Source organism: Danio rerio, chromosome 10, assembly GCF_052040795.2.
Source record: "Danio rerio strain M-AB ecotype USA chromosome 10, GRCz13ab, whole genome shotgun sequence".
Classification (NCBI taxonomy): Eukaryota; Metazoa; Chordata; class Actinopteri; order Cypriniformes; family Danionidae; genus Danio; species Danio rerio.
Genome location: NC_141030.1, coordinates 145,001 through 155,000, shown reverse-complemented (window position 1 = coordinate 155,000; position 10,000 = coordinate 145,001). Strand labels below are relative to the sequence as shown.

The window sequence follows — 10,000 nt, the reverse complement described above, 5'->3', positions numbered from 1 at the left end:
AGAGTTTAAGTGTGTGTGTGTGTGTGTGTGTGTGTGAGAGAGAGTTATGGTCAAGGTATGAGTGCACGAGTCTGTGTCTACAAGAAATTGTGTGTGTGAGTGAGAGCAAGCAAGAGTGTGTGTGTGTGAGAGTGTGTGAGTGTCTATGTGAGCTTGAGAGCGTGTGTGTTACACTGTGTGCATGAAAGTGTGTGTTTTTGCATAAATATGTGTGTGTTTGTGTAAAAGTGTGTTTGTGCATGTGTGTGCTCTCCTCCAAGAGCAGAAAATGATTGATCAGGGGGGTGTGTGTGTGTGTGTGTGTGTGTGTGTGTGTGTGTGCTGATGGTAATGGCCGCCGCTCCTCTTCAAACAGGATTGTTGTAATGAATCAGATTATCAGATGAGCCGCTCCTGATCGATCATCACAGCTCTGCCTGATCAATGCTAATATGCTTATGCTAACAGCGGCAAATCCACTTTCACACACACACACACAAACGGTGAGGGTTGTGCAGTGCTGACCGCTGTGTGGCGTCAGGTTTACACACTTCGGCTGGACACTGACCGATACACATCTACTGCAGTGTGTGTGTGTGTGTGTGTGTGTGTGTGTGTGTGTGTGTGTGTGTGTGTGTGTGTGTGTGTGTGTGTGTGAGATATCAGGACACACTTGTTCAATGTCATGTGTGACACTGGTGTGACAGGAAAAGGTGACTTATGGGGACACTGAATGAGTTTTTCAGAAAGTGCAACTGCACACACACACACACACACACACATGTTTTATTAGTGTCTCTGTACCCTCAGCCAACGCTGTGTAAATCTGAATGATGGACATCAGCTGCTGTGTGTGTGTGCGCGTGTGTGTGTGCGTGCGTGCATGCGTGTGTGTGTGCGTGCGTGTGTGTGTGCGTGCATGCGTGTGTGCGTGCGTGCGTGCGTGTCGCACGTGTCCTGGTGTTTCCCGCTCATCAGATGACGCTGCAGCGCTGGGTTTGACTGATTCTGAGGTTGTGGTTATGGATTAGGCTGATATTACAGCTTCATCACACTCCTCCTCATTAATATTAACACTGGCAGAGAAATCTGATGGCCAGCATACCTCAGTGTCCACATCTGATCTGTACATTACCCAGATCAACAGCCCTGAAGGAGCAGAACATTACTCCATCATCATCATCATCATCATCATCTTCATCAGCCAGACCTCAGAGTTCACACATCTGTAAACAATAACAACAATAATACTGAGAATAATAAACGTGTATCGAGAGTTTTCTGGACACTCAGAGAGGCAGGAGCTCAGTTTAACAGCTCATCTGAGAGACGGCGCTCACTGACAGTACAGAGTCCCCTTCACTACACTGGGGCATTAGGACACACACAGAGCGCAGGTTGAGCGCCCCCTGCTGGCCTCTAACACCACTGCCAACAGCAGCCGAGTGTTCCCATCTGACCCGGCTCAGCCCTGCTCAGCCTCAGTGAGGGACCGTGTGAGAGCTGCTGCCGGCGACATGCAGATAAACCTGATCTGATCACACACTCATATGTGGAGAGTCAGACCGAGGGTCCTGCGAGCGCTGCATGAGGAGCTGCATCTCCACTATCACACCTAAAGTGAGCGAGCCAGGGTGAGCCAGGGCCAGTCACGTTTCCACTGTCACTTCCAGGGCCTGATCGGGCCAAAGCGGGGCTTCCTCTGGGTCAGCGGATGAGCTTTTTCAGCCCGCCGAATATCTTTGGCTAAAGAGGGCCAGCCGGGGCTTCAGGGCGGAGTCAAAGGAGAGGCGGAGTCTGCCCGAGTCTGGTGAAGATGGCGAGCTCATTACACACTAGTTACTAGTTAGAGATGTTCCTCTGCTGCTGCTCCTCCTCACCGTTTCAGCAGCGCAGCGTCATCTACACCACACTGAACACAGCGCAGCCAGAGACCCTCAGCTGAACACACCACAGCCAGAGACCCTCAGCTGAACACACAGCAGCCAGAGACCCTCAGCTGAACACACAGCAGCCAGAGACCCTCAGCTGAACACAGCGCAGCCAGAGACCCTCAGCTGAACACACAGCAGCCAGAGACCCTCAGCTGAACACACAGCAGCCAGAGACCCTCAGCTAAACACACCGCAGCCAGAGACCCTCAGCTGAACACACCGCAGCCAGAGACCCTCAGCTGAACACACAGCAGCCAGAGACCCTCAGCTGAACACACCGCAGCCAGAGACCCTCAGCTGAACACAGCTTATCAAGAGCAGAGGGTGTGTTTGCATGAAACGTGTGCATTTAGATGAGTGTGTGTGTGTGTGTGTGTGTGTGTGTGTGTGTGTGTGTGTGTGTGTGTGTGTGTGTGTGTGTGTGTGTGTGTGTGTGTTTGTGTGTGTGTGTGCAGAACAGCAGTGCACAGATATACTGAGAGTGTGTATGTAATGTGTTTTCCTGATGTCAGACGCTCCTGAATGAAGTGTTGAGTGAATCTACTGTGCTTGTGTGTGTGTGTGTGTGTGTGTGTGTGTGTGTGTGTGAGAGCTGAAAGTCGCTCATTGTTTGCGTCTTAATTACTAATGGTGTGTCTTTTCTTCTGGGCTCTTTTCAGGCTGTTACTGAGATGTGTTCTCTAACGCCGCTCTCACAATCAGATTAACTGACCCTCAACACACACACACACACCCTTCACTGAGCTCTTAAGAGCATTACTGTGTGTGTGTGTGTGTGTGTGTGTGTGTGTGTGTGTGTGTGATCCTCGGCTGATCTCATATTTGTGTCCTGAAATTAATTTGATGCCTCTTTACATGTTAATCTGAGAGGGATTGATTTCTGCTGGACAAAGACGACGACACACACACACACACACACACACACACACACACACACTCATGCTCTGGGTCAGGGTTTGTTCTGCTGCTGTTTCTCCTCCGTCAGGCCGTGTACTCTGCTGTGTTAGTGTGTAACTCGGCTGTGGTGTCCTCCACGCTGTAAGCGGAGCTCTGTGGAGGCGCTTTGCTCTTAAACACTGCTGTGTGTGTGTGTGTGTGTGTGTGTGTGTGTGTGTATGGGGGAGACGCAGAGCTCTAAACACACATGCTGATTGGGGCTTTTCTCAGTATGAAGCACACAGTTCTGCTGTCTGTCTGTTCACTAGTGTGATGGAGAGAACACACTCTACATAAACAGAAATCAAGAGGAAAATAACCCTGATTATACATAAAGATGAGTTAAACGGGTTATAAAAGAATGAAGAAGAACAGAGACACAATAGTGTGATAATACACATTACATTCACTTCTACACACACACACACACACACACACACACTGACGGTCAGCATCTGATGATCTTGTTAACAGCTGACGTGTGTGTGTGTGTGTGTGTGTGTGTGTGTGTGTGTGTGTGTGTGTGTGTGTGTGTGTGTGTGTGTGTGTGTGTGTGTGTGTGTGTGTGTGTGTGTGTGTGTGTGTGTGTGATGTGGTGTTCTGCTGCTGATGTGCACAGATGATGCAGACGGCACGCTCCACACACACAGGGGTCTCACACACTCCTGCCTCACACACAACACACTCAATCAGCAGAAACACTGACTAACACACCACTGCTGCTGCGCGACATGATCACAGCGCTGACCGAGAGAGGGTGTGTGTGTGTGTGTTTCAGAATAATGTCTGTCTGCACATCTGTCTGTCTGTCTGAAGCATCTGCATTTCCTCTTCCTGCAGGGTGATGATGGATGCGCCACAGGAAGTGGGGTTAATCGCCATAGCAGCGCGTCAGACACAGGGCAAAGGTCATCAGGCTTCCATCAGCCGCATTAACAGTGTTTAACATGTAAACCAGTGTGTCCTTTATGAATAATGTGTGTGTGTGTGTGTAGGCCGCGGCGGGAACGCGTGGTTGAGTCCGCCAGGCTGCGCCATGTTCACACTCCACCTGCAGCTTCCTGTGAGCTCTCGCCTCGGCCAGAGGATCTCCTTCCTGCAGCACCTCACTGCCCTCGCTGTGGTGGAGGCGGTGCGCACGCTGCCCGGATATGAGGTGCACACACACACACACACACACACAGAGACTTGCAAATGCATACATATGCACACACATACATACAAGCACACACACACACACACACACACACAATGGAGTATAGTCAGAGTATAATGGTGTATAGTCAAAATATAATGGAGTATAGTCTGAATATAAAGGAGTATAGTCAGAGTATAGTGGAGTATAGTCAGAATATAATGGAGTATAATGAAGTATTGTTGCGCTCTTGCAGGGGGTGGAGCTCCGGCTGAAGTGGCCCAATGACATCTATTACAGAGACCAGGTGAAGCTGGGGGGAGTCCTGATCAGGTCCAGTGTGATGGGACACACCTTCAACCTGCGCATCGGTGAATCACACACACTTACACACACACACACACACACACACACACCTTCAACCTGCGCATCGGTGAATCACACACACTTAAACACACACACACACACCTTCAACCTGCGCATCGGTGAATCACACACACTTACACACACACACACACACACACCTTCAACCTGCGCATCGGTGAATCACACACACTTACACACACACACACACACACCTTCAACCTGCGCATCGGTGAATCACACACACTTACACACACACACACACACACACCTTCAACCTGCGCATCGGTGAATCACACACACTTACACACACACACACACACACCTTCAACCTGCGCATCGGTGAATCACACACACACACACACACACACACACACCTTCAACCTGCGCATCGGTGAATCACACACACACACACACACACACACACACACCTTCAACCTGCGCATCGGTGAATCACACACACACCTTCAACCTGCGCATTGGTGACACACACACACACACCCCTTCAACCTGTGCATTGGTGACACACACACACACACACACACACACACACACACACACACACACACACACACACACAGTGCTCCGTCTGGACTCATGACCCTTTGCTGTGTCCTGCAGGCTGCGGGTTCAACGTGAGCAACAGTCAGCCGACGGTGTGTGTTAATGATGCGGTGCGCGCGCAGGGCTGCGGTCTGCCGGAGCTGACCCCAGAGCAGCTGATGGGCAGATGTGTCACTCTGCTGGAGCGATATATAGAGGAGTTCCAGCGCTCTGGACACACACACCTGCTCACACGCTACTACACACACTGGCTGCACGGGTGAGTCAGGCTCTCTCTGTGTGTGTGTGTGTGTGTGTGTGTGTGTCTGTGCCATGCAGCCCTGCTTTACATGCGTGTGTGCTTGTCTCTGTGCGTACATTTTGGTGTTTTTAAAGAAACTTGACCTGTGTGTGTGTGTGTGTGTGCGCAGGGGCTCTAGCGTGCGGCTCTGGAGTGAGGACGGCCCCTCGGCGCGGGTGCTGGGTCTGGATGACTGCGGGTTCCTGCAGGTGGAGTGTGAGGATGGAGAGGTGGTGTCACTGCAGCCCGACGGGAACTCTTTCGACATGATGAAGAACCTGCTGCTGACCAAAACCAGCTGACCAGCACACACACACACACACACACCTGTACACTACATGCACCAGCACACATTCATCCAGCAGAAGCCTCCTCCAGTGTGTGTTCTGCTGCTGCTGTCCAGCAGAGCACACACACACACACACACACACACACACACGGCTCTGACAGTAATGTTTGTCTGCAGGATTGTGGGTAATCTGCAGTGGGTTATAGTCTGATAAGCAGCACCAGCACAGCTGAAGCGGCTCGTGTCCTCCTCTCAGCGCTGGACTGACGGTGGTTCTGCTGACACGAGTCCACTCAGGGCTGATAAACTCTGTTCAACTCCACATTCCTGAGCAAATAAAACACTGACCACACTGAGCAGCGCCGGCCTCATGCATCCCGCACGCTGACCTGTGTGTGTGTGTGTGTGTGTGTGTGTGTGTGTGTGTGTGTGTGCTCCTCTTCCCTGTGGTCTCGCTCGTCCTCTGCTTGATGAAGTGAGATGATTCCTCATTGCTGCTCTGAGCTCCTGCACCTCATCACAGAGACATTCATCCACACACACCTTCTCCAATGCGCTCCTGAGCCGCACACACACCTCCTCCATAACTGCATTGCCCCCCCCCCCCCACACTCACACACTCCAGAGCTGTATCTCCTCCCTGAAGAGAGAGAGAGAGAGAGAGTGTGTGTGTGTGTGTGTGTGTGTGTGTGTGTGTGTGTGTGTGTGTGTGTGTGTGTGTGTGTGTGTGTGTGTGTGTTCAGTAAACAGCGCTGGGCTCCAGGATCATTACTCAAACACTCTCCTGCATCACAGACGCACAATATCCTCTTCAACACTTTCAGCTGCGGCTCCTGCAGGTCGAGCTGCTCTGACCTCTGCAATATCGGCTCTCCGTCACTCATAAACGCTGCAGTGTCCATCCGCAAACACACACACACACACACACACACAGAGTATTAGCCTCTCCCAGACCAGCGCTAGCCTTCAGCAAACACCGCTGCCACTCTCAAATCAAAGATGAGCTCTCCTCAACCTGCAGAGATAACGGCTTCTGGAGGACCCGCATTATTAGAGGATATTGAGAAAACACACACACACACACACACACACACACACACACACACACACACACACAGACTCATCTCCTCTTGTGTTTATTGAGATTCTAAGTCATCAGCTCCATTCATTTTAGCATCATCGAGTAGCATCAGTCACTGCGCATGGCAGACTCTGGGTTCCAGCATTAATAATGTGGTCGACGCCAAAACACACGGCCACGGCTTCTGTTTACATATCTAAAACCCCCAAATCAGAAGCAGCATGGTCCGTGTGGAAAACACTAATAATACAGCAGTGATATCTAGATGTGCTTTGACTTGTGTTTGATTGCTGACAGCACAGCACACGTCATTAATGTCCCTCAGGATTATTACTGATGATTAATTTTTCTAAATAAACACAAATCCTGCAGCACACTACACAGAGGAGGAGGGCAGTGATCAGGTGATCTGCTGAATAATGATGTCATGTGACATGTGGAGATTTCACCTTCAACAGAGCAGAACAGCATTACAGACTGAAGGAATCTGGAGGAGTTTCAGTGCGTGTAGGACAAGAGCGCAAGCCTAAGCTGAACACCCGTGACCTCCGACCCGTCAGGGGGCGCTGCACCAAGAGTCCTCATTCATCTATAAGCAGATCAGCACATGGGCTCAGCACTACTGCGCTAAACCTGTGACAAGCAGCACAATACAGAGCGACATCCACAAACACCAGCCAACACTGCACTGTGCCAAGAGGAAGCCCTATGTTAACAGTGTCCAGAAGTGCTTCTCTGGGCTCTGGGATGGAGCATCACACAGTGGAGACGTGTCCGGTGCTCAGATGAAGCAGTGTTTCAGGTTCACGTCATGTGCTCCAGACCAAAGAAGAAGAGGATCATCCAGACTGACACCAGCAACAGGTCCAGAAGCCCGGCTCTGTCATGGTCTGGGGTTGTGTCGGTGCTCTTGGTGAAGGTGAACTGCTCTTCTGTGATGCTCCATGAATGCTGAACAGCACAGAGAGATTCTGGAGCTCAATATGCTGCCTTCTGCTCCAGAGACGCCCTGCAGAGACCAACAAGACAATGCAGAACCACATTCAGCTCACATTACCTGCTGCAGAGGAGGAGGAGACAGACGCTGGACTGGCCTGCCTGCAGTCCCGACCTGTCTCCAATAGAGAATGTGTGGAAGAGCCCGTACTGTTGCCCACCTGCAGGAGGAATGAGGCAGAATGACCCTGAAACACTTCAGCACTCGCTGTCTTCAGTCGCTAATCGTCTGTAAGTGTTGTGAAGAGGAGCGGCAGCGGTACAGAGGGGGAAACGCTTCACTGATGCAGCGCTGTCTGAATGTGCAGGAACTGACATTATAACACACGTTTAACCTGTAATAATCATCAGGAGCGCATTAATAATGCGTGTTGTGTCGTCTGCAATCAAACACAAGTCAAAGCACATCTAGATATCACTGCTGTCTGTCTGACGTGTGTTCCACACTGACCCAGCGCTTCTAATGTGGGCTTGTTAAAGCGTAGAGAAGCCAAAAATATTGTGTTGCTTTCATTAATAACGAGTTTTTCAAGCAGGATAATCTGCCTGGGTGAGCAGAATAATGTATTTTTCCTTTCGATATGAGTGTATTTGTCTGTTTGAGGAAAACTCCTTCATTTTGCCATCATTTATTAAAACAGCACGTTTGTTGCTTCTTAATTTAAGAGCTGTTGGAGATTTAGACTAGAAACAAGACAGAAGATTGAAGAAGAGCAGGTGTTTTTGCAGTGTGCTGATAAATGTTGAGGCGTCGACACAAACCTGCAGGACTCATGGTCCAGCTACAGAGCGCTGCAGGAGCACCGGTGATGATGATGTGTTCAGTGGCGAACACAACAGAAATGCAGAGCTGGTGAGTGATGAGGCGGGTCATGCTGCAGCTCCTGCTCCACTGTTCTGACACACTGAGTGCCGCGAGCGCTGCGTGCTTCAGTGATGCTCAGTGTCTGCAGCGCAGCATGTGTGTGTGTTATTGTGTCAGTCAGCACACACTCGCATATCTCAGCGTTCAGCGCACTGGAGACACCTGATGAACACACTCCTCCTCGTCTGTGTGTGTGATGGCTGAGGTGTCCTGCAGTTCTGCGCTGTGATTTACGGCCGCAGCGTCACCTCTCGCCGCTGATGATGACGGAGGTGCTGATGTAGTGTGGCCCCCGGGGGCCGGCGGAGGCCAGGCTGGGGCTCTGCTGCAGGTACGGGGTCCGCTGCTCTCCACGGTGAGTGTACGGCGCCGGCGGGACAGAGCTGTGTTTGGACAGCAGACAGTGGTGCAGGTTGAGGGAGACGAGCGGGCCCTGAGCGGGGACTCGCACCCCCAGCAGGAGCCTCCTGCCGTCCCCATCGGCCGGCCCCGGGGCTCTGTGTGTGTTTCTGTCCTCATACGGTGACTCCGTCAGTCGGCGCCGCTGTGTGTCTGGCTGCAGGCGGCGGATCAGACCCGACTCCTCTTTACAGGCTCCCCCCCGCAGCACTCCTGTGGACAGAGGTTACACACTGCAGTTACACACACACACACACAGTATTCTGGTCGTTTTCTCCCCCGCCCTCCTCATTCCACTGAGACTGCACTACTCTGGGTCACTGAAGCCCTGCAGATCGCCAAAGCAGGTTCTAGATCATCCTCCTGCTCTTCCTGGACCCGTCTGCTGCTGCTGATACAGAGAAACCCCAGATTCTGCTCTCCAAGAGAGAACATGCCTGCTGCGGATTCACCTGTATCCTTTAAATGACAACTACAATCTCGTCTGTTCTGAGAACAGCTTAACCCCGCTGCCTAAACTAATGGAGAAGAACACCAGGAGCACCTGCAGCAGCTCTACTCTCTCCATCCCTCTCCAAAAGACCCCCAGCTCCTCTGAGCTCACACAGATCCTCTATGCTCAGCTGTGGTGTGTGTTCTTGTTGTTGGATCTCTGAATGCCTCCTCCAGTGTTCTGGACTCAAGCGTCTGCTGATCGACTGACTGTAGATGTGGAGACGTGCTGCTGTCACCTGAGTATGTGCAGCCGGCTGCGGGTTTATTCTCGGCGGCGCTGCAGCTCCAGGGCGCATCTCTGCTGGTCTGCGGTGCGGAGGAGCCCTGCCGTCTGGGGCTCAGTGTGTGTGTGTATGCGCAGGGCTGGGGGCCGGAGGGGGTCAGGGGCCCGGGGCTCTGCTGCTGACAGGACGGAGGACTGGAGCTCCACAACACACGCTCTGCTTTATCCACACGACACAGAGACACCTGCAGAGAGAAACACACACACCACACACTTATTACAGGAACAGAACCTGCACTGAACTGAGCTGTGACAGACACTGAGGGACAAGAAGAACCAGCGGAAACAACGAGAGACGATGATGACGTTACTGAGACTTCAGAATCAGTCCTGTGTAGAGAACTCCATCAGTGATCAACTCCAGCCAAACCAAGCAGCACAGCACAACAGAAATACAGCAA

At 51.6% G+C, this 10,000-nt stretch overlaps 2 protein-coding genes across 6 annotated transcripts in view; one reads left to right on the top strand and one right to left on the bottom strand.

Annotated features, from left to right (window-relative positions):
* Positions 1-5,832, top strand: part of hlcs (holocarboxylase synthetase (biotin-(proprionyl-CoA-carboxylase (ATP-hydrolysing)) ligase)) — an 11,903-nt gene extending 6,071 nt beyond the window's left edge. For all 4 annotated transcript variants that reach the window (XR_015500627.1, XR_015500626.1, XM_087269895.1 and 1 more), the window contains exons 7-11: positions 3,690-3,757; positions 3,845-4,005; positions 4,241-4,355; positions 4,969-5,170; positions 5,322-5,832. Coding sequence is in view for 2 of the 4 variants with exons in the window: in XM_087269895.1 (XP_087126021.1) it covers positions 3,690-3,757; positions 3,845-4,005; positions 4,241-4,355; positions 4,969-5,170; positions 5,322-5,493 (718 nt within the window). In the remaining 2 variants the exon portion in view is untranslated. The remainder of the gene's footprint in view (positions 1-3,689; positions 3,758-3,844; positions 4,006-4,240; positions 4,356-4,968; positions 5,171-5,321) is intronic.
* Positions 5,833-6,600: 768 nt separating this feature from the next.
* The window catches only part of sim2 (SIM bHLH transcription factor 2), a 12,564-nt gene continuing 9,164 nt past the window's right edge, over positions 6,601-10,000 (bottom strand). For both annotated transcript variants that reach the window (NM_131836.1, XM_087268791.1), the window contains 2 exon segments: positions 6,601-9,034; positions 9,553-9,784. In NM_131836.1, coding sequence (NP_571911.1) covers positions 8,667-9,034; positions 9,553-9,784 — 600 coding nt within the window. In that variant the 3' untranslated portion in view covers positions 6,601-8,666.